The sequence below is a fragment of the Aristolochia californica genome, unplaced genomic scaffold (assembly GCF_029961685.1).
Source record: "Aristolochia californica isolate CCGP_79_NKW_82.1479 unplaced genomic scaffold, dmAriCali1.0.hap1 SCAF_14, whole genome shotgun sequence".
NCBI lineage: Eukaryota > Viridiplantae > Streptophyta > Magnoliopsida > Piperales > Aristolochiaceae > Aristolochia > Aristolochia californica.
In genome coordinates, this window is record NW_027181815.1 from 11730908 (window position 1) to 11758871 (window position 27964).

The window sequence follows — 27964 nt, forward strand, 5'->3', positions numbered from 1 at the left end:
AGTGTATTTGAACTGTCAGCTGGAAATATCGGAAAAAAAAAAAAAAAACAGAGCTGAGTTTGCTTACAGAAATAGAGTGTGCCATTCGGATATCCAAAAAAACTTTCCAATAATGAAGGAGCACTGCTGAGAAACGAAGCTGAGAAACGAAGAGAGAGAGTTAGAGATTTTTTAGGTTAGCTCGGTGACGAAAAAAAAAACAGAAAGATTAAATAAAAATCTTACCTCCTTCCGTCGGACCGTCGATTTCGTCTCGTCGGCGAGGAAAAGCTTGGATGAAGAAATCGAAGAGGAAGACGAGAAAGAAATCTTTGAGGAAGGAAGACAGAAATCGTAGAGGAATAAATCGAGGAATCGAAGAGGGAGAGGGAGAACGAGGGATTTGAAGACCAAATCCCCCATTTCCCCTGAATACCTGTCGACGGAAACGATTTCCGCAAGAAATCACGTTGAAACGGCATGGAAATGGCAGACGGAGGTATGGGTTTCGTAGAGAAATTTCCCGAATCGAAGAGGTCTCCGTCTCCCAATCCCCGATCCCCGATCCCGAATCGCTCGTTATATTAATGAGTCGGCTCGCGAGCCGACGAGCCGAACCGGGCTCTGCTCGAGCTCGACTCATTAATGTAAACGAGCCCATCCCTGAGTTCGAGCTCGGCTCGAGCTCGAAATATAACGTTTCGAACCGAGCCGAACTCGATCGGCTCGCGAGCCGGCTCGGTTCGAAGCCACCCTTAGACTCAAGACAGCAGTGTCGTCTTCTCCAGTTCCGAACAAATTGGAAAACCAGAGAAAACTGTGACATATCATCATGACCACGATGATGCACCAGTGATAATTTTTCGAAGATAATGCAGCAGAGGAAATAATCCAATGAAGCAGAGTGCAATACCAATATTTTGAGCTAACTCGGACTAGGATGATGTGGCTCAGGCATAAAAGTTTTTTTTCTCACAAGTTGTTATCTTCTTCGAATAGCGTAGAGTTGTCTTCTCCGGCAACGACAAACAGTGAGTGGCCGACTTCTTTCTTCTTCTTCGGCAACGGTGAACACTCCTCCCTCTTCAACAACAACACGAACAAAGAAGCAACTAAACTCCTTCTCCTTCTCTTTCGTGACCCTCAACAACAGTTTCTTCTCTCTTTCATATTTCTCTTCTTTGGCAATGACAACGTTATCTTCAGCAAAAACCAGAACCTCGACATCACAACAACAACCAGAGAGCATAGCAGGTGCTGAACCAGCATAAAATATTTATGCCATGAAGCAGTACGGGTTGTTTAGTCGGCTGCAACAAACGGTGGGAAGACTGAATAGTAGGATGGCAAAGAAAACTAAGGCTTAACGATGCAAAACCAGACTTAACGAAGCAGAAAAAAACAACAATAATAATATGACGGGTAAAACAAAAATAACAAAACTATGAGCAAAGAAGAAAATACCGGTTTATTTGAATCTGAAAACCATAGATGGGAGTCTTGAAAATCAATGCTCTGATACCATGTTGATTTTCAGGACTCCATGAATTTAGCTTATGGAGAAAAAAAGAGACAAACCCTGAAGTTCTATTTATAGATTTATGAAACTACTGTATTACAATAATACCCCTAAACTGAGGGTTAAGGGTTTAGGGTTTTAACCCTAGAACTTTAATCTAATTACATCAATGCCATCTCTATGAGATGACCCTTTATTTACCATCCTGCCATCTTGTATGTGGGCCTATCGGCCTTCTCTTTGATATGTGGGCCTTGAGCCCATCTTCTATGTCTCTTGGTTGCATGGGTCTTCCTTGGTCTTATCGGTTTGCGCCCATCTTCTAATACACTTGGATATGTGGGTTTTCCTTGCTCGTGTGGCCTTGGGCCCTATCTTCCAACACTCCCCCTCAAGCTGGGTGTGAGAGAACAACATGAACTCCCAGCTTGCTACAAATGATATATAGAATCTTTTTTTGTATAATGTGGCAGATCTTCCAACACTCCCTCTCACGTTGGTGCTCTCGTTCATGAGGCCCAAATGGCATAAGAAAAGTGAGAGTAAAATCACTTCAAGTCATATAACATTGATCTTTAATCCAGTCAATTAACTCCTATCTTTGATAGGTAGTGGGTCTATATGTTGGATGTTTGGCACACTCCTATTTCTATAGGTACTGCCACTCTTATCTTCTATAGGTAGTGGGTTTATATGCTACTCGGAAGTGTAATAATAAAAAAAAAACTCCCCCATCACTGTGTCCCTCCACATGACAACGACTCTTAAGTGGTAGGAGTAATAAATGCCAATTCATGGGGGTATAACATAGAGTTAGTATTGAACTCTTCCATCACGTTGAAATAACATAGATGTCCTTATGGGTAGTGGATGTAGTAATAAGCTCCTCCATCACGATGAAGTAACATATATTGAGGCCACATCTTCTTCAATAATAATGTCTCATCCAATGAGACATAATAGCAGCAGTTGTAATGGGCTTGGGCCCATATAACACGAACTAAAATAATACTTGTAAAATGGCCCATGAAAAAATCCAATGCACACATCTTTACCAAATAATATGTTGACCAAGGAATAGTCTGTCAATTCTTCAAAGTAATAATCTAGCCAGAGAAAAAATTTACCAAGTCGCATAGAGCCAAATAGTAGACTAATATATCTGAGTCACTGCAGAAATATGTATAAGCTTTGTTCCAGATACATATACCGAGGCATAAAATAAGTGACCCGAGTCAGATTGACCTGGACCCGAGTTGACCCGTACCGAGTTGACTCAACAGAACAGGAACATCCTCGGGTCAGCAGAATCGTTGCCGGGTGAACTCGGCCTGGTCCACGTCCGAGTTGGGCTAGCGCTAAATTAAACCAGTTTCCTAATTTAGGAAATGTTTAATTTTGAAACAGTGTCTTCTTCTTCACTAGACCGAAGGACTCGGCCGTTGGAAAAAATAATTTCTTTCGATTATGGACTCTTTCCCAATATCATCGTCTAGAATTGGGAAAATGACTCCTTCCCCACGGCACCAAAGGACTCGAGACAGCATAATCGTCTTCCCCGGTTACAAACAAATCGAAAAACCAGAGAGAATTGAGACGTATCGTCGCAGCCACGGCGATGCACCAGTGATAATTTTTCGAAGATAATGCGACAGAGGAAATAATCCAACGAAGCAGAGAGCAATACCAGTATTCCGAGCTAACTCGGACTAGGATGATGCAGCTCGGGCAGAAAAGTTTTTTTTTTCTCGCAAACTGTCGTCATCTTCAAACAACGTAGAGTTGTCTTCTCAGAAAATGGCAAACAGAGAGTGGCCGACTTCTTTCTTCTTCTTCGGCAACAGTGGCGAACACTCCTCCCTCTTCGGCAACAACACGAACAGAGAAGCAACTAAACTCCTTCTTCTCTTTCATGAGCCTCAACAACAGTGTCTTCTCTGTTTCATTTTTTCTATTCTTTGGCAACGACAACGTTATCTTTGGCAAAAAATAGAACCTCAGCATCATGACAACAACCAAAGAGCATAGCTGGTGCTGAACCTGCAGAAAATGTTCATGCCATGAAGCAGTACGGGTTGTTTAGCCAGCTGCAACAAACGGTGGGAAGACTAAATAGTAGGATGATAGAGAAAACTAAGGCTTAACGATGCAAAAATAGACTTAACGAAGCAGAGAAAAAAAACAACAATAATAATATGACAGGTAAAACTAAACTAACAAAAATATGAGCAAAAAAGAAAATAATGGTTGCTTTGAATCTGAAAACCATAGATGAGAGTCCTGAAAATTAATGCCCTGATACCATGTTGATTTTTAGGACACCATGAATTTAGCTCATGGAGAAAAAAGTAGATAAACCCATTGAGAGAAAACTGGAGGAAGAAGGGTTATGGACTTGATTCCTAACCCTCCCCCTGAAGCTCTATTTATAGATTTATGAAACTACTCTATTACAATAATACCCCTAAACTTAGGGTTTAGGGTTTTAACCTTAGAACTTTAATATAATTACATCAATGCCATCTCTATGAGATGACCCTTTATTTACCATCCTGTCATCTTGTATGTGGGCCTATGAACCTTCTCTTTGATTTATGGGCCTTGAGCCCACCTTCTATATCTCTTGGTTGCATGGGTCTTCCTTGGTCTAATACACTTGGATATGTGGGTCTTCCTTGCTCGTGTGGCCTTATGCCCTATCTTCCAACAGACATATTGATAGCAGGTGCTTGCAAACAGGATATAGAAAAGTTGAAAAGGGTGTTGTTCATGAAGTTTGCAATGAAGGATTTGGGTGCTGTAAAACAAATCTTTAGTGTTAAGGATAATCCCACATACATTAGTGAGTACAAAGATCTTATATTTATTATTTGGCAGAATAGGTTTCCTAAGTGGCTAGTCATTTTGGGATAGGGCGTAGGACCCAATTTAACATGGTATCAGAGCAAGGTTCTCATATGTGGACATTCACCCAAATTATCCGCGTGCCACCACGTGAGAGTCTCCACCCAAATTATCCATGTGCCTCCAAGTGAGGGGGAGTGTTAATGATAGTCCCACATACATTTGTGACTACAAAGATCTTACGTTTATTAGTTGGCATAAGAGGTTTCCTAAGTGGCTAGTTATTTTGGGAGAGGGCCTAGGACCCAATTTAACACCTGGGATGAGCATTACTAGAGATATTGATGTCTTGAAACTATCACAAGAAGAATATGTGAAGAAGGTGTTGAGTAGATTCAACATGAATGATGCAAAACCAGTGAGTATTCCTTTGGCTAGTCACTTTAGGCTATCAAAGGAGTAGTCATCTTTTACAGAGCAGGAGCGAGCCTACATGGCCAATGTGTCCTATGCTTCTGCTACTGGCAGTCTCATGTATGACATGGTGTGCACTAGACTAGACATAGCTCATGCAATGGAAGTTGTGAGTAGATATATGAGTAATCTGAGTAAGCAACACTGGGAAGCAGTGAAGTGGATTATCAAGTATTTGAGAGGGACTATAGACTCAACCTTATATTTCAGAAAGTTAGACTTGGAATTACAGGGTTATGTAGATGTTGACATGGCTGGAGACATTGATGGTAGGAAGAGTACCACTGGATATGTATATACATTGGGTGGTACAATAGTTAGTTGGGTCTCTAAGTTGCAGAAGATAGTTGCTCTTTCCACTATTGAGGCAGAATATGTCGTTGTGACCAAAGCAAGCAAAGAGATGGTGTGGTTGTAGTCTTTCTGGGAAGAATTAGGTCTCAAGCATGGGAAGAATGTGTTGTATTGTGACAGTAAAAGTGTTATTCATTTAGCAAAGAATCATGTTTATCATGCCAGAACAAAGCACATATAGGTGCGTTATCACTTCATCAGACCGGCTCTAGAGGATGGAGTCGTGGCACTTGAGAAGATTCACGGAAGTCAAAATCCAGTTGATATGTTGACAAAGACAGTTACGATTGAGAAATTGAATTTGTGTGCAACTTCAGTTGAACTTCTCTTTGAAGATTGAGAATTTTTTGCCACTACAGATGAAATATTCATAATGGATTAGTCTCCAAGTGGGAGATTGTTAAGTTGTGGAGCCTAATTAACACCTTACCCTCTGGCACAGATCGACCTTCATGGTAAGGTTGTTGTGGAGGTTGGAAGGGGGGCAAAGCCCTTAGGTAGGTCCACGATATATTGACTTCTTTGTCATTAAGGGTAATTTTAGAATTTTACTCTTGTATTGTGGTTACCCTAATTTTCTCTTTATAATTGTGGGCCGCCGCTATTAGGGTTTATCATCACCGAGAAGGAGCTGGAGTTGTAGCCCGAGAGAGGTTAGAGAAAACGCCTATAAGTGTTTGTGATTTATCTTCTAAACTATTTCATCTTTATAGTAGATTATTGCAACGGTGAAAGATAGGACATATTCTCATCTTGAGGAAAACTTGTATAAATCTTGTTGTTTATTTTCGTGCTTGCTTTTTCCATTCTTCCGTGATTATTATTATTGCTCTCATTAGTTTGGAATTAGGGAATTTAATTCATAATAGAGTTTGCCTGAGATATACATCTCAACAACCTGGGAAATGTCCGAGTCTGGTCCGACTCAAGTCCATCTAATCTAGTCTAGTCTAAGTTGAGTCTGATCCGAATCTGGTCCAGGTCAAGTCTTGACAGGTCTGGTTTCGTCGGAGTCGAGTCTTGTCAAAGTCTAGTCCAAGTCGAGTCTTATCTGGTTTGGTCTATCATATCATCATCATCATCATCAAGAATTTTCTCAAAATCATCCCTTACCTTTTGAACCCAAGTAGTCAACCTAGTCATATGGCTCTTCAGTGTACACACCCGATCCAAGTTGCGACTACTAATCTTGGATGTATGCTCATCCAAAGTGGGGTAAACAACAAACTCTAGTTTTGCTATGCGACGCTACACCTTTCTCTGTCTAGGCGGGGCGTTCCAGGAGGCTCTTGGGGGACTGCACAACATGTTTGAAGGGTTGAGCATTGTGAGGATTTTTCAGAGCAAGGGGCCCCACAGTTTCATGGTGACATGCACTATGCTGGGTCTCTCGTGTGCAAATGTCCTGCGGGCGATGCAGCACAAGTCAGAGATAATTTTTGAGGTTATCAAGTGCAGGATAGAGGAGATGGAGAAAGAGAAGGATGAGATTGACCATCGTGCAGAGGCCTTCGAGATTATTCTAGAATATTTCAAGATAGTCAGTGATGTCGGGAAAAAGGACACATCATTCCACAGTCCCTTTCTTTCGTCAGATGCAATCACACTTGCCACCACCCTAGGCTCCTCGCTGGCAACCTTGCCTATCGGCTTGGCTTTTGGATAGTGGAGAATCACATTATGTTACTACAAACTTGAGCAATCTCTCTTTTCACACTCCTCATGAAGGAATTGACAACATTGTGATTGGTGATGGCACATGTCTACCTATTACTCATACTGGTTACAAATCTCTCTCTACACCCTACTGTCAATTTTCTATAAATAATATTCTTTGTGTTCCTACCATGCAAAAGAATCTTATTTCAATTTCTCATATTTGTCAAGCTAACAATTCTTCCATTGAATTTTTACCTACTTTTCGTGTGAAAGATCTTTGCACGGGGGCATCACTTTTGTACGGTCGAAATAAGGATGGTGTGTAAGAATGGCCGTCATCCTCAATCAAGTTGCCACCAATAATCGCCTTTTCCAATGTCTAGACCACTTCGTCTGCATGATATCATTGCTTAGGTCATCCATCATTTACCATTCTGAGTCACCTAGTGTCTACTTTTAAGTTAGATTTGTTGCATCATTTGAATTTTGACTGCAATTCTTTTCAATGCAATAAGAGTCATAGGTTACCATTCTCACTCTCTTCTCTTGTGTCTTCTTCCCGTCCAGATATTATTTATTTCAGATGTATGGACTTCTCCCATTATATCTATTGATGATTTCAAATATTATGTTATTTTAGTCGATCACTTGACAAAATATATTTGGTTTCATCCTCTCAAAATAAAATCCCATGTGCTTGAGAAATTTGTCTGTTTTAAATCTCTTATTGAAAATTTATTTGGTAAACGAATTAAAACACTCTATTCTGGTAATGGGAAAGAGGGAGGGAGAGGGTGAATTTACAGTTATGTCCTCTTTTTTTTGTCACCAATGGTATTTCTCATCTCACGTTTCCACCCACCCTTTAACACAATGGGCATTCCGAATGATGACATCATCATATTGTAAAAATGGGTTTATCTCTCCTTTCTCATGCATCCATACCATTATTGTTACAAGGTGGGACCCACTATGATCACACAAGTTGGTGGGACCCACCATGATCATGTGAGGTGGCATGATGTGTCTTCCCTTGATATATGTAGATTTGGATAATCATGATTGATGTAATTAGGGATATTAGGGATCCTATCTTATCTCTAAATATGTAATAAAAATAGTATAAATAGGGGTCTTGGTTGAAGGATTCAATCAAATTCTCCACTTCTCAACTCGTGAAGAATCTCTCTCTAGCCTAAACGCTTTATCTTTTCTCTTCTCTCATCTCTACCCGAGCTCTCTCTCTCTTTGCTCTTTTTTTCTCCCTATCTCATCTTGCTCAAGGTTTAAATCATGGGGTCCTAAATTCATCATGGTATCAGAGCATCAAATTTTGGATCCCCACGTCTAAAGAATGTTCTAAGAAATTATGATCAAAACTACTCATAGAAGGCTCTTTGTGAAGCAAGATTGAAGTTTGTACAATAAGTTTTTCATTCTTGTTATTATTACTTTATGCTCTTGGTTTTTAGATATTTAGACGATGGTTCAATGATGATTTTATTTCTGTCTTTATCTTATGAAATTATTGAGATTTATCCATCTCGGATTAGAATATGTTTACCAAGGCAGTTTTGTCGGTTTGCAAGTTCTTGATTGAAAATCGGTTTATGTTGAGTTTTTCCACATAAAAAGTTATAATTTTTTGGGAAGAAGATTTTCATGATAACGAAAATTTTTCTTGAGCCTATTATGAGTGGTTTTTTTATCCATTTATTTAAAAAATCTAATTACTTAGCTTGTATGCTAAGCTTCTCCATTAACCGAGTTGTTTGAAGAACTCTACTCGATTTTTTGATTTTTTGGAGAATTTTTTGAGAGCCATGAGGTGGCTGATTATTCTTGGAAAATCAAGCATTAAATATTGTGTTTTACATAAAAGGAATCAAGCACAAAATAATAAATGACGTGGCTGGTTGACACCAATCATTAGAAGAAAGATTGCTGTTTTTTTAAGATCTTACAATATCTTCTTGATTAGGCCTGATTTTGTTTGATTTTTGATCAATTATATCTGGCCTAATTCATGAGAAATTGAATATATACTGGTTTACCCCAATCTTGAGTCAAATATATTTTTGGAATGATTTTGGAAAGATCTAATTCAGAATTGCTACTTTACCTTACTTGATCTCATGCTTATTGATTGATTGTTGCAATTCTCTACAAGGAAGACAAGAGAATTACTTATATAAAATTTTGGCCAGCAATTTGACTGGCCTAAGAGGGTTCCCTCCTTGCCTAAAAATTTGATAAGTGTTGGAAGATGAGCTCAAGCCCACAAGCTCAAGGCTAGAAGCTACCATGTCAAAGGAGTGGCAAAGTGGTAATTTATGATAAGTTTCATAAGGATGGCATAAAGATGTAAATACGTTGTCTGATTATGTCTTTTAATCTATTGAGTTGTAGCCCTAAGGGCATTGTAACACTATAAATAAGAGCTTTGGCTAAGAGGTAAGGCATTCAAGCCTTCTCCTCTCTTTCAGTAATCGTCCATCGACCCTCTCTTCTCCCTTGATGCATTCTCTTCTTCCCTTAATCCAAAGTCTCCTCTCTCTCTTCTCTCCTTCTTCTTCCATGTTAAACTAGAGTCCATCTCATGGGTTCCTAACTTCTACATGGTATCAGAGCTTGAAGTTTAGGATCCCTATTCAAGTAGTTATCTCATCCATTCAAGAAGTTTTTTTTATAGAAGGAGTTTTACCATGAAGAGATAGGTAAAGTTTGTTTTTTCTCATATTCCTTCTTTACAGTTTCTATTTTTTTCTATTCTTGAATTCTTGAGTCACATCAAGTCAGGATAATCTTCATAAACATTGTGAAGATCTATCTTTTATGACAAAAAGGATGTTATAGTCTTGATCATCTTGTAGCAAAAGTACTTGATTGATCAAAATTTATTTTTTATGATTTGGATTTAGTTACCTTTTTTTAACTTGGATCAAACATTGTTGATATGGGATTCCAGCATATGTTGCTGTAAATTCTATAATCACACGTTACTCATGGGAATGGGTTATGTTATTGGATGACCGTCATTTGGTTAGAATTTCAGCATTTACTTATTCCTATTGTTTCTTTCTACTTTTGAACTTTAGCAATTGCTTTTTTTTGTTGAAGTATTCTCATGAGTTGGAAATTATTTTGCCAAGAAATTTCTCCCGGTTTACCAACAAAGGCCTTGCCTAAATTTGCTCTCAGTTTTGTGGTTGAGTTTGGATTAAATATGAGAGTTGCATCTATTCTTTTCTCTCTATTTGTTAGATAAATAAAAGAGAAGTTGAGTAGTGGTGGGTCTTGTTATCACTTGACAAAAACACAAATTTTTTCCATGATTTGGTGCTTATTCTCTTGAAAATATTCTGTACTTACTTTTTGTTGGTGGCTAATTTGGTCTATGGGTCTTCAAATTACGTTGTATAATTGTTATTTGAAGAAACCCTTTGAAAATTGACTTCAACAGTTGATTTGCGTCAACATGGAGAGTGGACATACGAGTAATAAGAGTGACATACTCCATATAACTACAATTCTACTAAGAGGTCTTTCCAATTACCATAGTTGGTCACAATCGGTACAAAAGGTTCTTGTTATTCGTGACCTTCTCAGTCATGTTAATAAAATCCCTCATCCGATTAATGAAGAAGATGAAGCCTACCACAAGTGGGTTAAAAATGATAACATGGTTATCGGTTGGCTTATTAACAACATGGAAGAGCATGTAGCTAACAATGTGGTCCTCTTGGAAACATCCAAGGATATTTGGGACACATGTGTTAAGCTCTATTCAAGTACCGCCTCCTTGCAAAGAGTATATGATGTTTTCCAAAGTATGTTGGCTACCAAACAAAGAGATACTATTCATGAGTTTTTGGCCCAGTTTCGTGGCCTTCTCCAAGAATGGAAATTGCTCAACCATACTTTACTGACATTGTTATTCAAGAAAAACACTGAGAGGCCCTGGAAATAACTATTTGCCTTACCAATATTAAGCCTTATCTAAAGGTGGCTAAAACTAAGATTCTTAGTTCTTTTGCTCTTCCCTCATTTGATGACATTAGTGCTACATGGTTACGGATTCTTAATCCATCTTCTCCTCTTCAATTGATGCTCCTTCAGCTATGTTCTCTGGTAATTGGGGTACATCATCCCAATCCTGAGGACGCGACAGAAATACAAGAGGAGACCGCAAAAGGGTGTGGTGGTCAAAACCACCTTGTAGATTCATACTGGAAACTCTCTGGCAAGCTTGATTGGGCCACAACAAATCCAGCTTCAGTTAGTGTTGAGAAAAAGGAGGAAATGACTGATTCTCCTTCTGGGAAGGTGACTATTACCGGAAGACTATGTTGCAATTCAGAAGTTGAAATCGTTATTAGAGTCCTCTACTCCACCAAGACCTACTACTACCACTATCATTGCCTCAGGTATGCTTTCTTCCTCTTCAACCCCTTCCTCTTGAATCGTTGATTCTAGGGCTTTCGAACACTTGTCAGGTAACAAACACATGCTTCATTCATTGTCTCCATGTCTTCCTCATAAATTTGTCACTATTGATAATGGTTCCCAAACGAAGGTGATTGGCAAGGGTTCCTCCTCTCTAACCGTGTCTATTCCTCCTTAAGATGTGTTGTTTGTTCCTCAATTTCTGTTAAATTTTCTATCTATTAGACAATTAACCAAACAATTGAATTGATTTATCACCTTCTCACCATCTTCGTGTACATTTCAGGATCTAACTATGAAATAGGTGATTGGTGGTGGCCATGAAAAGGGGGATTATACTATTTTACTTTTCCTCCTTAAGATGTGTTGTTTGTTCCTCAATTTCTGTTAAATTTTCTATCTATTAGACAATTAACCAAACAATTGAATTGATTTATCACCTTCTCACCATCTTCGTGTACATTTCAGGATCTAACTATGAAATAGGTGATTGGTGGTGGCCATGAAAAGGGGGATTATACTATTTTACTTTTCCACTAGTAGTTGCTATTTCATTCACTACATCTGAGGTTCAACTTTGGCACAACCGACTTGGTCATCCATCTATCTTGTCACTTCGTTCTTTAGTTCCACCTCTTAAATCTTTCTCTACTTTCAATTGTGAAGCATGTCAATTAAGTAAGCATATTAGGAGTACATATTATCGTCTTACAACTATCAGTGCGGCTCCATTTGCATTAATACACACTGATGTATGAAGACCTTTAAAGGTCTCTAACATTTCTCAAGTACAATATTTTGTTACATTTGTTAAAAAATTTACCCGAATAACTGGGTTGTTTTTATTTAAAGAATGATCAGATATTCTTTCTACTTTTAAAAACTTTCATGCAATGGTAACGACGCAATTGGGAAGAAAATTCAAATCTTTTGATCTGATAATGCTAATGAATATTTATATAATGATTTTAAATCATTTTGTGAGGGTAATGGGCATATTCATCAAACATCATGTACCTATACTCCTCAACAAAATGGTGTTACTGAAAAATAGAATCGTCACCTCTTTGAAGTTGCATGGGGCCTCCTCTACACCATGAATAGTACCCTACTTTTATTGGCCTCATGCTATTCTTACAACATGTTTTCTCATCAATAGGTTACCTTCATCGGTGCTTAGCAATCAAACTCCGTATTCTGTTTTGTTTCATGGTGAAGATCTTTATTCTCTTCCTCTTAAAATGTTTGGTTGCAGATGTTTTGTTCATGATACTTCACCACAAAAGAGTAAACTTGATCCTCGGTCGCTAAGGTTTATTTTTTTGGGGTATTCTCAAACTCAGAAAGGATATATTTGTTATTGTTGGAAGATGGGCTCAAGTCCACAAGCTCAAAGCTAGAAGCCCACACGTCAAAGGAGTGGCAAAGTGGTAATTTATGATAAGTTCTATAAGGATGGCATAAAGAGTAAATAAGTTGTCTGATTATGTCTTTAATCTATTGAGTTGTAGCCCTAAGGGCATTGTAACACTATAAATAAGAGCTTTGGCTAAGAGGTAAGGCATTCAAGCCTTCTCCTCTCTTTCAGAAATCGTCCAGTCCCCCTCTCATCTCCCTTGACATATTCTCTCCTTCCCTTAATCCAAACTCTCCTCTCTCACATCCTTCTGCTTCCTCTCTCATCTCTCACTTCTCTCCTTCTTCTTCCACGTTAACCTAGAGTCCATCTCATGGGATCCTAACTTCTACATGGTATCAGAGCTTGGAGTTTAGGATCCCTATTCAAGTAATTATGTCATCCATTCAAGAAGTTGTTTATAGAAGAAGGCGTTTTGTCATGAAGAGATAGGTAATGTTTGTTTTTTTTTTTCCATATTCCTTCTTCACAATTTCTATTTTTTTCTATTCTTGAATTCTTGAGTCACATCAAGTAAGGATAATCTTCATAAACATTATGAAGATCTATCTTTTATGAATAAAGTTTTGATCATCTTGTAGCAAAATTACGTGATTGATCAAAAAATGTTTTTTTTTTTCTGTTTTTTATGATTTGGATTTAGTTACCTTTATGTAGCTTGGATCAAATGGGATTCCAGCATATGTTGGTGCCAATTCTATAATCTAACATTACCATGGGATTGAGTTATGTTGTTGGATGAGCGTCATTTGGTTAGATTTTCAACATTTATTTATTTCTATTGTTTCAAATTTCAGAAATTGATTTTTTTTGTTGAAGTATTCCCATGAGTTGGAAATTATTTTGCCAAGAAATTGCTCTCAGTTTGCCAAGAAAGGCCTTGTCTAAATTTGGTCTCGGTTCTGTGGTTGAGTTTGGATTAAGGATGAGAGTTGCATCTATTTTCTTCTTTCTATTTGTTAGATAAATATAAGAGAAGTTGAGTAGTGGCTAGTTCTTGTTATCACTTGACAAAAGCACAATTTTTTCCATGATTTGGTGCTTATTCTCTTGAAAATATTCTCTACTTATTTTTCGTTGGTGGCTAATTTGGTCTACGGGTCTTCAAATTATGTTGTGTAATTGTTATTTGAATAAGCCCTTTGAAAATTGACCTCAATAGTTGATTTGCGTCAACATGGAGCATGGACATATGAGTAATAAGAGTGACATAGTCCAAATTACTAAAATTCCACTAAGAGGTCTTTCCAATTACCTCAACTGGTCATAATCGGGTCATAATCGGTACGGAGGGTCTTCAGTACTTGTGACCTTCTTAGTCATGTTATCAAAATCCCTCCTCTGATTGATGAAGAAGATGAAGTCTACCAAAAGTGGGCTAAAAATGATAACTTGGTTATCACTTGGCTTAGTAACAACATGGAAGAGCATGTAGCTAACAATGTGGACCACTTGGAAACATCCAAGGATATTTGGGTCACATGTGCTAAGCTCTATTCAAGTACCACCTCCTTGCAAAGAGTATATGATGTTTTCCAAAGTATGTTGGCTACCAAACAAAGAGATAATATTCATGATTTTTTGGCCCAGTTTCATTGTGTTGAATTTATGGAAAAGAGAAGTACTTCATTGATTTATTATAATTAGAGTATATGAACCTCTATTTATAATAGAGAATGGTAGTAGAGTCCAATTAAAGTAAAACTACCTTTAGCCCAATTACACCCAAACTCTAACACTAAAAGATAAGTCCTAGCACAATTAAATAACTCAATATAGTTAAAAGACAAATATAACTCAAACTATAACTCTTCTAGGATGTGACTATAAGATAAAGATGCATTTGTGAGTCCTTCTTGATCTTCCAACTTATTTGATAAGGATGTCAGCTCATGGTAATCATGGTGGGTCCTACTTCTTATGGGTTTGGGCCCATCTTGTAGGCCTTCTTTGGTTGTGTGACTCATTTTATAATACTCTTTGATATGTGGGCCTTCCTTGGTCGTGTGGGCTTGGGCCCTATCTTCCAACACTCCCCTCAAGCTGGGGGTGAGAGAACATCAAGAAATCATAGCTTACTGCAAATGATGTATAAAATCTTTTTGTATAAAATGGTAATCTTTCAATCTTCCAACCCTCCTCCTCACACTGGTGCTCTCTTCCTTGAGACCTAGCTGGCCAATTTAGGGGGATATACCATAGATGTAATAATAATTTCCTCCGTCATGGTGTCCCAATCTTTGACACTTGGTATTTTTTACGGGGTATTAAGTTCCTCCATCATGGATTCCTAACCATTGACACTTGATATTTTTGATGGGGTATTAAGTTCCTCTGTCATGGAATCCCAACCATTGACACTTGATTTTTTTAACGGGGTATTAAGTTCCTTTGTCATGGAATCCCAACCATTCAAATTTTTTATATTTTTGACGGGGACAAATGAATAATGGTATGAGGCCACCTCTTCTTCAATAATATTGTCCCCAAAGAGACATAATAGCTACTGTTGAATATAATACGACCATCTGCCAGCACATATAACACAAACCAAATAATAAACTTTGTAAAAGAACCCATGAAATAATCTGATATAAAAATTTCTTCTTAGATGCACAAGTTTCATTTGTGCTCCCCCTCTCTTGAATATTTTGGTCACATAAACTTTATCCTCAACATCTGGAATAAAATACATTTTTCTTGTACTTCTTGTACTTCTCCCCCTCAAGCTGGGAGGTAATGGCAATGATCCCAACTTGAACCAAACATCATAGATGCAAAAATAAGCCCAAATAATAGCCATGTAGTAATAAGTCCTCAAATCAAGGAAAAGTGAGATATTTTCCTGATATAGCAACTCAAAAAGTGACACAAAACAATCGGCTTAAATTCGGATTTTTCAATGTAACAGGATACCAACATGACTTTTGATTCTTCCAGTGTGAATATATCTTTAAATATAGATCATATTGAAATGAAATTTTTTCATTCTGAAAGTAGAATTAAATACCTTTCATCCAAGTATAACTTCTCTTCATAAAATATAATTATTAGAAGATAAATAATCTGATAGATGTCGGTCTCTGTCATCTAGCCGAACTAAGTATTGTTTTTCCTTTTTTTCTAGGATGACCATTGACTCTTCCAAGATCAATATCTCCTTATAAAAAAATTATACCAAGAATTGGTTGAATAGGTAAGAAAATAGACTTATAGATATTTCTTTTGATATATATTTCTCCATATAAAATCTAGTTCTTGATAGCAAAAATACCTCGAAATATGAAACTTTCTGCTGCTACTTGAACCTTTTTGCAATCCGACCTTTGCTCATTCAAATATCCATATCTCTCTGTAGATAACTCTGATTGGAAAAATTAGTTTTTTTTTGGAAAGTTGACTCAAATATATTTCTTTCAATATATAATTTTTAAAATTAAAAACTCATGTATAGAGGTAAAAATGCAAAGCAAACTACGGTGAAGGGATTGAAAAAAAAAAAACTATGAACCTAGACTTAGGGTTTAGAGTTTAGAGAAAAGGATCACATTACCTCTGTGGGTTGACTACATCAATCATATAACTTGCTCTGATACCATGTTGAATTTATGAAAAATATAAATACTTCATTGATTTATTATAATTAGAGTTCATGAACCTCTATTTATAATAGAGGATGGTTGTAGAGTCCAATTACAGTAAAACTACATTTGTCCCAATTACACCCAAACTCTAACACTTAAAGATAAATCCTAGCATAATTAAATAACTCAATATAGATAAAAGATAAATTTAACTCAAACTAGAACTCTTCTAGGACGTGACTATGAGATAAAGATGCATTTGTGAGTTCTTCTTGATTTTCCAACTTATGTGATAAGGATGCCAGCTCGTGTTAAACATGGTGGGTTCTACTTCTTATGGGCTTGGGCCTATCTTGTGGGCCTTCTTTGGTCGTGTGACCCATCTTATAATACTATTAGATATGTGGGCCTTCCTTGGTCGTGTGGGTTTGGGCCCTATCTTCCAATACTCCCCTCAAGCTGGGGGTGAGAGAACATCAAGAACTCCCAACTTGCTGCAAATGATGTATAAAATCTTTTTGTATAAAATGACAGTCTTCCAATTTTCCAACACATGGCCTTCTCCAAGAATGGAAAATTGCTCAACCATACTCGACCGACATTGTTGTTCAAGTAAAACAATGAGAGGCCCTGGCAATAACTATTTTGCCTTACCAATATTAAGCATTATCTAGAGGTGGCTAACACTCAGCTTCTTAGTTCCTCTGCTCTTGCCTCATTTGATGACATTACTACTACATTGTTACGGATTTCTGATCCATCATCTCTTTCTCCGATTGATGCTTCATCAACTATGTTCTCTTGTAATCGGGGTACATCATCCAAATCCCGAGGATGCAATAGAAATACAAGAAGAGGCCGCAAAAGGGGTGGTCGAATGGGTCTGACTCATCCCCACACTGAGCCTCGATTGTGAACTTACTGTGGTGGTCAGAACCACCTTGTGGATTCATGCTAGAAACTACCTAGCAAGCCTGATTGGGACACAACAAATCCAGCCTCAGTTGCTGTTGAGAAAAAGGAGGAAATGACTGATTTTCCTTCAGGGAATGTGATTATTACTATGGAAGACTATGCTGCAAGTCAGAAGTTGAAATCCTTAATTAGAGTCCTCTACTCCACCAAGACCTACTACTACCACTACCATTGCCTCCTGTATGCTTTCTTCCTCTTCAACCCTTCCTCTTGGATCATTGACTCGGGGACTTCCGAACACTTGTCAGGTAACAAACACATGCTTCATTCATTATCTCCATGTCTTCCTCATAAATTTGTCACTATTGCTAATGGTTCTCAGACCAAGGTTCTTGGCAAAGGTTCCTCCTCTCTTACCGTGTCTATATCTCTTCTAGATGTGTTGTTTGTTCCTCAATTTCTGTTAAATTTGCTCTCCATTAGTCAATTAACCAAACAATTGAATTGATCTGTCACCTTCTCACTATCTTCGTGTACATTTCAGGATCTAACTACGAAACAAGTGATTGGTGGCGACCATGAAAAAGAGGGATTATACTATTTTACTCTTCCACCAGTAGTTGCTATTTCATCCACTACATTCGAGGCTCAACTTTGGCACAACTGGCTTTGTCATCCACGTATCTCGTCACTTGATTCTTTAGTTCCATCTCTTAAATCTTTGTCTACTTTCAATTGGCCTCATGCTATTCTTACAACATGCTTTTTCATCATTAGGTTACCTTCTTCAGTGCTCACCTCCTTGATGTTGCTCGAGGCCTCCTCTACTCCAAGAAGTACCCTACTTTTATTGGCCTCATGCTATTCTTACAACATTCTTTCTCATCAATAGGTTTCCTTCTTTAGTGCTTAGCAATCAAACTCCATATTCTGTTTTGTTTCACGGTGAAGATCCTTTTACGCTTCCTCTTAAAATATTTGGTTGCACATGTTTTGTTCATGATACTTCACCACAAAAGAGTAAAATTGATCCTCGATCTCTGAGGTGTATTTGTTTGGGGTATTCTTGAACTCAGAAAGGATATATTGTTATAATCCTACCCATCAGATATTTTTTTGGCATCATCCCCAAAAGGGAAAAGACCGGTTGGTTGTAAATGGGTATTTACGGTGAAACACAACCCAGATGGGTCGATTGGTTGTCTTAAATCACAACTCATTGCGAAAGGTTACACTAAGTGCTATGGGATAGATCATGAAGAGACTTTCTCTCCAGTTACAAAACTGAACTCAATACGTATCATCCTATCTATTGCTGCTAACTCATCATGGCATGTATATCAACTTGATATAAAAAATGCATTTTTATATGGTGATATACGCGAAGAAATTTATACGGTCCAACCACCAGGATATGTGGTTGAGGGGGAGTCCGTATGTCGGTTAAAGAAATCTTTATATGGGCTTAAATAGTCCCATATACTTGATAAATTCAGTCAAGCGCTTCTACAATTTGGCTTTCATCAGTGCTCGGTTGATCACTCAGTATATGTTAAAGATATTATTCGCCGTGTATGTTGATGATAGTATCTTGACCCGGAATGATGCTGATAGTGTACAAGAAGTGAAGAATATGATATGTCAAGAGTTCAAGACTAAAGATCTGGGTAAGCTCAAATATTTTCTGGGTATAGAAGTCCATCAGTCAGAACATGGGATAATATTGTCTCAAAGAAAATACACCTTGGATCTTCTTGAAGAAACATGAATGAAGGGCAGTAGACCAGTTGATACACCTATGGATGTGAATGAAAAATTGTGTGCTACAACTGGAGAAGATGTTGACACTGGCAAATATCAAAGACTCATGGGAAAATTGATCTATCTCATGATAACCAAGTCAGATATATCATATGATGTGAGTGTGGTATGTCAATTAATGTACAAACCACAACTTACTCATTAACAAGCTTTGGAGAGAATACTACGTTACCTAAAAGGTGCTCCAGGAAGAAGATTGGAATATAAAAACATGGGCACTTCAATATACAAGGTTTTCTAGATGCAGATTGGGTTGGATCACCCGATGATAGAAAATTTATGTCTGGGTATTGTACCCTTTTTGGGGGGAACTTGGTCACATAGAAAAGTAAAAAGAAAAATGTGGTTGTATGATCTAGTGCTGAAGCAGAATACTGAGCTATGGCCCACACTATAAGTGAACTTTTATGGATAAAGACTCTTCTTACCAAATTGGAATTTTATAAAGGAGGATCCATGGGCCTACATTGTGATAATCAAGTAGCTATTCATATTACATCAAATCCAGTCTTCCATGAAAGAACTAAACATATTGAGGTAGATTGTCATTTTATACGGGGAAATTTTCAAGCAGGAATAATCTCTCTTAAATATGTTTCATCTCAAGAGCAAGTATCTGATATCCTCACCAAACTAGTTACATCCAAAATTCTATCTTATGTATGTGGCAAGCTGAGTATTTATGATGTATTTTCTTCTCCAGCTTGAGGGGGAGTGTTGGAAGATGGGGTTAAGCCCACAACTCAAGGCTAGAATCCCACGTGTCACAGGAGTGGCAAAGTGGTAATTTATGATAAGTTCTAGAAAGATGGCATAAAGATGTAAATACATTGTCTAATTATGTCTTTTAATCTATTGAGTTGTAACCCTGAGGGCATTGTAAGACTATAAATAAGAGCTTCGGCTAAGAGACAAGGCATTCAAGCCTTCTCCTCTTTTTTAGAAATCGTCCAGCCACCCTCTCTTCTCCCTTGACGCATTCTCCCCTTCCCTTAATCCAAACTCTCCTCTCTCTCGTCCTATGTCTTGCTTTCTCCTCTTTCTCTTCCCTTCTTCTTGTTCCACGTTAACCTAGAATCTTTCTCATGGGGGTCCTAACTTCTACAATAAGCTCGGGTTCTCCAACCATCTACTTGAGCTAGCCTTGGCCGATCATAAATCTCCAAGCAACTTAGGCTAATTCAAATTTGAGTACATTATTATCCTATAATTGCCTCTTATGGCTAAAGAATACATGGGTAACAAGAATGATATTCTCAAGGTTACTACCATACCCTTGTGAGGGATATCAAATTTCTTGAGTTGGTCCACATTGGTTTGATGGTTCCTTATAACAAGGGATCTACTAGGTCACCTCACCAAACTTGGGTCACCCATTGATGAAGAAGATATTGCTTATGCTAAGTGGTTAAAAAATGACACTTTTGGTAATTATTTGGCTTATCAACAACATGGAAGAACCTGTATCCAACAATTTTATTCATCTCGACATCGCCAAACAAATTTGGGATACAAGTGCTAAGTTGTAATCAAGCTCCGACAACTTACACGTGCTATACGATATTCTCCAAAGAATGTTCAACACTAAACACAGAGAAAATATCCATGAATATTTGGCTCATTTTTGAGGTTTGCTTCAAGAATGGAAGATAGCTCAACCTACCTCCACCGATGTCTCTGTCCAAGACAAGCAGAAGGAAGCCTTAGCCACTACCATTTTCCTTGCAAACATTAAGCCATATCTCAAAGTTGCTAAAAGTCAACTCCTCAGCGCCTTTGCTATTCCCACCTATGTATGTACCACATTACTTCGTATTCCAGACTCTTCTTCTCCTTCTCCTACTGAAGTATCATCCGCTATGTACCCCTGGTATAGGGGAACATCAACTGATCACGGCCAAGGCCGTAGAAAAAAATATAGAGGAGGGCGAGGAAGAGGTGGAAGGAATGGTTTTGTCATAACAGACAGTAGGGAATGCACCCATTGTGGGAAATATGGTCACACTATAGATCAATGTTTTAAAATCCATGGCATACCAAATTGGGTTAAAGCTAATCAAGCCTCAAGAAGTGATACCAAGTAGGACCAATCTACCCCACCAACAGAAAAGAAAACCTTTACCTATGATGAGTATGACTTATTCCAGAAAATGAAAACATTGATGGTCTCTCCTCCAAGTTCCTCCTCAATTGCTACTGCCACCACCGCTTCAGGTATTCTCTCTGCCACTTCTTACTCTTCATTCTGGATAATTGACTGAGGGGCCTCTGAGCATCTCACAGGTAATGTATTCCATTTAGTTTATCCTTGTTTCTCGAATAAACTTGTTTCCAAAGCTGACGACTCCTAAACTAAAGTTATCGAGAAATGATCCAAATATGTTACACCATCACTTCCACTCACAGATATTGTTTTTGTTCCTACTTTTCCCTTGAATTTTTATCTGTTAGTCAGTTAACATAATATTTTAATTGCTTAAGTACCTTCTCAACCATTTCTTGTGTGTTTCAGGATCTTATAACGAAACAGGTGATTGGTGGAGGCCGTGAACAAGGGGAGCTCTATTACCTGGACGTGCCTCAAATAAATGTTGTCTCAACCAATGAAATTGAGACAAGTCTATGTCACAATCGATTGAGATGTCCATCCGCACAATCTCTTCATCTTCTTTTGCCTACCTTTAAGGATAGGTCAAATTTATATTATGAAGTATGTCAACTAAGCAAACACCAGCGGACCACTGACTCACCTCGTCCAGAACTTAAAAGTGTTGATCCTTTTTCATTGATCCACACAGATGTATGGGGACCCTTGAGAGTCTCAAATATTTCCCGAGTTAAGTAGTTTGCTACATTTATTGATGAATTTACTCGTACCACATGACTATTTCTTTTTAAAGAGCGATATGAAATACCATTCATATTTAAATGCTTTCGTGCTATGGTTGTCACTCAATTTGGTGAGAAAATCAATGTACTTAGGTCTGATAATGCCAAAGAATATACTTCTAGAGGTCTTGACTATTTTTGTTAAGAGAATGATATTATTCTTCAACCATCTTGTGCCTACATCCCCAATAGAATGGTGTAGTAGAATTGAAGAACCGTCACCTTCTTGAGGTAGCTCATAGCTTATTGTCTACCATGAAAGTCTCATACAAAGTAACTTGGGTTTGGACCATTGGAGAGATGCAAAAAAAATCATGTGATACCTTCAAGGGTCTAACGACTACAAACTTATATATAGGCGATCTGATCATCTAGAAGTGAACATTTGATTTTGTTAGCTGCCTTGACTTAAAAAAGTCAACATCAGGATATGTCTTCTTATTAGCTGGAAGGGTCATTTCTTAGAGAATTTTAAAACAATCTTTACTAGTTCTACCACTGAAGCAAAGTTTGTATCATATTTTGAAGTGACATCATAGGCTATATGGTTGAGGAGATTTAGTTCGGGGCTTGAAGTTGTTGACACAATTTCCAAGCCATTGAGGATTTATTACGATAATTTATCTACAATATTTTTGGACAAGAACAATAAGAGTAGACGTCATAGTAAGCACATTGACATTAAGTATTTAGCTATTTGAGAACATGTGAAAGCAAACAAAGTGGTTGTTAAACACATCAATACTAGATTGATGATTGTTGATCTGTTGAGCATATGAGACTTGGTTCTACTATATAGTTTTTTATGTGATTGTGATACTTTTTATGTTCATATCACATTTTGTCGATTTGAAAGACTCCATTAATTTTATATTTGTCTGCTCTTATTTAGTTGTATATATGAAATTTAGAGAACAACAATGCATGTTTGAATTTTGGTTTGATGATCTTGAACGAGTATTTGGAAGTTCATTCATAAAGATATGTACCACATATGGTTCTCATTCAAAAGAGAAAGTTGCATTGTGATACATGGAAGGAAATACTTGTTTTAAAGAACTTACCATCATGATTCATGCAATTTGAATTTTTTTGTTTGGGTATAAGGATATTATATCTATGGAATTTTTTTGAGGATGTATCTATATTGAATTGGTAAATATTAAGTATTAAATGGACCAAGTGGGAGAATGTTAGTCACATTTTTATTTTGGCCCATTATTATTTATTTAATATTTAAATAAATGACGGTTAGGTTAGTTTTCCTTTAGATGTTGGAATATTGGGATAGTTATGTAACTGTCCATTAGTTATAACTCCTTTTTTTTTATGGGAAAGAAGTTTGGAAAATACATATGTGAGTTTTTTTTCTTCATAGAGAATGAAAATAAGGATTTCTGGTCTATCAAGAAAGTCAGTGATATGTCTATCAATTGCATGGATTAAAGTCTTGGATTGACTAGATAATGATTTCTCAATTCCTTGCTACAATTTTGGTGTTTGTAAATTCTCAAAATAGAATATGATTGTTATGGCTAGAGGTATGTGTTCTTGGGTTTCCACTTTTAGATTTATTGAAATTCATAATGATACATTGCTTACGCTTCATACCAAAATATGAGTGAAAATTTTCCCTAACAATTTTGTATCTTTGATAAAGTGAGAGTCCACTCTAGCTTACTTTGTGCAGTCATGAAATACAAAATTACATACTATAAAAATTCCAAAGTGTGTAACATTCGCCTACAAGCACCTGGCATTTCTTTTCCTCCATGAGACATTTGTATTCATACCTGAATAATGTGACCCTTGTTATTTTCCCGTGATAAAATTTTGCTAATGGCTAAGTTTGGAAAATTTTGCTAATGGCTAAATTTTGCTAATTCTGCTTCTTCTTTCTTTTCTTCTCCAAAGATCCTTTTCAATATCCAGGCTTTCACTAGGTACACAAACACTTAAAATTATTCTGGACTTCGAAACTCTTATGTTTTGTTGGTAAAATTATTTCTTAGAGGTAGAAAAATATTTTCCTAAGAAATGTTTTTCCCTCGAAAAACGAAATTTCTTTGGGAAAAAGTTTATCAGGGGTGAAAAATTTTCCATTGGAAATCTTTTCCCCGCTTTTTCATAGGCAAGAATTAACAATTCTACTTGTGAAAATTAATTTTCGCCGACAAAGGTAAAATTACCCGAAAAAATAATTTCGGATATGAATAAATAAGGTAGACAGCACGCGAGTGTTGCTCGCAGTAGCCGATTCCATTTTCGAAGCTCATCGTCAATTCGCGGGAAAAGCGAAACGAATCAAAACTAGCTTCCCTATCCCCAAATTTCTGTCAACTAGAAGGGGAATTTGGGGGGATCAACTAGCGATGGAAGACATCTGTAGATCTTCGCTGTTCTACACGGATCAGGGCCTATGCTATGCTGAAATTCTTTCTCCATCTGAGGTATTTTTGGTGATTATCTGTTTACTTTGTTTCTGGCTTCTTTGGCTCATCTGGTCCTTTCATCCAGGTTCAGGCAAGAATTCAAGTGGCAGTCCTCAACTTCATTAAGATCTTGAACTCTCCTGATCCGGCTATTTCTGATCTCACTCTGGTGAGAAGAGTTCTTCTACCTTAATGGTCTGATTACGTTAGCTCGTTCTAGTGCTTTGTTAAAAAAAAATTGATCAAATTATACATTGGAAGTGATGTTGAAATTCACATTACATGTATATGCGTACTTGACTCGCTCAAAGAACGGCGCTCATTTCTATTGCGGACTTGAACGGTGGTTCCTTATTTTAAACAGATAAGTCGGAGGTCAAGTAACAGTCGTTTTCGTCGTGGTCTCTTGTCTGATATTTCATCAATCTTCTTGTCTCATTCATTTTGCACCAGATCTCTAATGAAAACAAAAGAAGCCAAAGCTTTTGTTAGAGGTGCGTAATAGTGGTCACCTTGCAAATTACCCCGATTCTCATGGGCTGTTTTTATTTAGAAATCTTTCATCTGGATCTTACTGGAGTGGATGTATTTGAAGTGAATAAATTGACGGAGCGTTTTCTATTTTCATTGTGAAGTATGGGAAGTCATGGAACAGTGTCTTCAGCTGCTGGTTCAAGAGAAAAAGGCAACGCAAAGGGAGCTTTTCTACAAACTCCTTTGTGATTCTCCAGACTATTTCAACTCCCAAGCTCAGGTTAACAGAACCGTGCAAGGTTGATCTCTTTCCCGCTTTTCCTTTTTCCCTTTCAGCCTTCTTGCATTTTGCAATTCATGTATGCTGGAGTCGTAAACGTAATTTACTTCCATATATTACTACAGATGTGGTTGCTTTACTTCGGTGCTGTCGGCATAGTCTTGGAATTATCGCTTCTAGTAGAGGCGCCATGATTGGGCGCTTAATCATCCAGGTCAGATTCCACATTTGACACCAGAAAACATTTTATGTTGTGATGTATTGGAACATGGTACTAAGCGCCAAAGCTCAAGGAAAATGTCCTTGGCTTAATTGGCCTTTTCCCTTTTGACAGTTAAAATTTCTATTGAATTGAATTCGCATATCTGTGGCATCGCGAAGGTCATTGAATTCATACTTCTGTGACATAGAAAGGCCACAAAGCCTGTTAAAACAACTTTTCAATGCTTATCAAATGTGAAATGTTGTTATGCTTGAGTGCTATTTGATTTGACTTGCACATGAAAAGGAGCCAAACCAGGAGATAGTGGACTGTTCTGCACTAGGGCCTTCTGGGTACGTTATCTCTGGCGACCTGAGTTTGCTGAAGGAACTGGTGTTTCAATCAGATGCTCGGTACATCATACTAGTGGAGAAGGTATGGACTTAATTTAATCTTCACTAAGGATGGGTGATGGGCTTTCCTTTTGTTCCTCTTTCGTACTTGTGATGCTCCCACGTTTCTTCAGGATGCTGTTTTCCAGAGGTTGGCTGAGGACCGCATATACAATCAGATCCCTAGTATTTTACTCACAGCTAAAGGGTATCCAGACATGGCTACAAGGTAAGTAAGATAAATTGGCTGGTCCAAGTTCAAGTTGCCTTCTCACTGAAAGGAAGCATGGAATGATGTGGCTTAACTGTTTGGAACCCCTAGAAAAGAAAAGAAAATAAGAATTTGATCATTACTATTTCCAAAAATAATTATTGAAAATGAGATAATGAGAAGGCAACTTGACCCTAAATATGCTTTTCGTGTTTTTCCTAAAAAGGCGGCTTACCCTTCTTTTGCCACAGATTTCTTCTACATCAAATGAGCAGATGTTTCCCTGACCTTCCAATTTTGGCATTGGTAGACTGGTGAAATCAGAGGACCCATGCTATTGAAATACTATTCGCTTGTCATCTTGATGGATCCATATTTGTGAATGATTTTCTTAATGATAACCTACATTTCAAGGAACCCAGCAGGTCTCGCCATACTCTGCACTTACAAGTACGGTAGCACTGGTATGGGCTTAGAAGCATATAAATATGGTACTCTTCTGCACTAATTTCATACTTAAAAGTGTCTCTTACTTGTGCAATAGTTAAGAAAATGGTTCTCTAAACCATCATTGCCTCCCTCAGCTTGCAATGTTAGGTGGTTGGGATTGCACGGAGATGATCTTGAACTAGTTCATGAAAGCTCGTTTATTCCATTAAAGCAACGAGACCTTCAAATAGCCAAGAGCTTGCAGTCATCTGAGGTGCTACAGGTAAACGTAGTTTGTCAATGAACGTTAAAATTCCTTTTCTTTGAAGTAAACTTCTGAGGTAGTATCACTATTTGATGGCTGGTTTGTGGTCTGAAGCAAGAATACAAGGCACAATTGACGAAGATGGTGGAGAGTGGTCGTCGTGCTGAAATTGAAGCTCTATACTGTCATGGATTTGATTTCTTGGCAAAGTACGTCATCAAAAAGATAGTGCAAAATGATTACATTTAAAGGTATAGTTGCTACTAGTTTTTGTTTGTATTCTCCAGACTGCACTTTTCTCTTTTCTTATTTGGAGACGATGGTTTTTCAATATACATCCTGTTTTGCAGAATGAGTTAACATTCGGGAAGAAGATCCAACGAAGGAAAAAGTAAGATATTAGAGAAACAGCAAAAGGAAAGTAATTTTTTTTCTTTTTTAAAACTGATTCCCTTGTTCGTTGCAAATTGAAGTCCTTCGCCAACAATTCTTATTAGTCCAATCAATTCCTGATCATTGACTAGACCATTCCACAATCTTTCAATTCTCGAATGCCACATATCCAAATGCCATAAATTCCTTTTTTTTTTACTTTCCCATCAAATTTGAAAATCCAAAGCGACTTTCTTGTTATTTATATTTTATTTTATACTTTAATTGATTATTTTTTAGACAGGAAAATATCAGCTTCAACAAAAAATTAAAACTATAATGTTTTATGCTATCCTTGCTTAATTCAAATTTTCTTTGGAAAAATAATATTACCTTCTGCCAAAGACTTTCTAAATTTACTTGCGGAGGTTTAAATTCTCTACCAGTGAATTTCAAATTTGTTGGTAGATATTTTAAGGTAGAAATTCTACCATATGAAACAAGTGAGCGAATTTTACCAGTGGATTGCTGGAAGAACTTCTACTAACGAATTTTGGACTTTTGCTAATGTATTTTTTTTTGGCACAAGTGCATTTTCTGTGACTTCAACAAAAGTAAAACCCAAAATTGGTTGAATTACCAAAAATTTCTAATTTCTTCTATTTATGGTACTAACAATCCATTTTCATGAACATTAGTTAGCAAACACGAAGGGTCACTACTCCCTCTTCTCACTCTTTTTGCTAGTATGGGTTAAAAACTCTTGCAACTCATGTCAATGAGAAAAGGTCGGGCAAACAGGATAAACTTTCTCCTAACACAAGTGGCCCACATTTCAAAGGATAGACTTTCCAGTTTCCGGTTGGAACACAAAGAACAATACTATCCTCTCCTATAAATGACTTGTAAAAAGTGCCCTTAACCTCATGTAGGAGAAGAAAAATGTCAATCACTGCTGGTCAGTTATTTTCTTACCCACATTTTTCTCTCTCTTTCTCTCTCTTTC

General features: G+C 37.4%; 1 protein-coding gene across 4 annotated transcripts; it reads left to right on the forward strand.

Annotated features, from left to right (window-relative positions):
- Positions 1–24159: 24159 nt before the first annotated feature.
- Positions 24160–27114, forward strand: LOC137950519 (meiotic recombination protein SPO11-2). Of its 4 annotated transcripts, none has more exons than XM_068797032.1 (12): positions 24160–24351; positions 24419–24502; positions 24698–24827; positions 24969–25106; positions 25213–25301; positions 25596–25724; positions 25816–25910; positions 26144–26206; positions 26307–26383; positions 26477–26604; positions 26701–26837; positions 26937–27114. In XM_068797032.1, the coding sequence occupies exons 1-11, from the start codon at positions 24274–24276 to the stop codon at positions 26833–26835; spliced, it is 1146 nt and encodes a 381-aa protein (XP_068653133.1). In that variant the 5' UTR covers positions 24160–24273; the 3' UTR covers positions 26836–26837; positions 26937–27114. The 4 variants fall into 4 exon arrangements, 3 of the variants coding, with proteins under 3 accessions (XP_068653133.1, XP_068653135.1, XP_068653134.1); XM_068797034.1 differs by having other exon boundaries at positions 26307–26356; XM_068797033.1 differs by having other exon boundaries at positions 24425–24502.
- Positions 27115–27964: the final 850 nt, after the last annotated feature.

Bases quoted from the DNA above. Each gene is read 5' to 3' on its own strand.
- LOC137950519 (XM_068797032.1), top strand. From the start codon at position 24,274: ATGGAAGACATCTGTAGATCTTCGCTGTTCTACACGGATCAGGGCCTA. The intron at 24,503-24,697 runs GTGAGAAGAGTT...TATTTTAAACAG, and splicing joins CTATTTCTGATCTCACTCTG to ATAAGTCGGAGGTCAAGTAA. The intron at 26,384-26,476 runs GTACTCTTCTGC...TGCCTCCCTCAG, and splicing joins CTTAGAAGCATATAAATATG to CTTGCAATGTTAGGTGGTTG.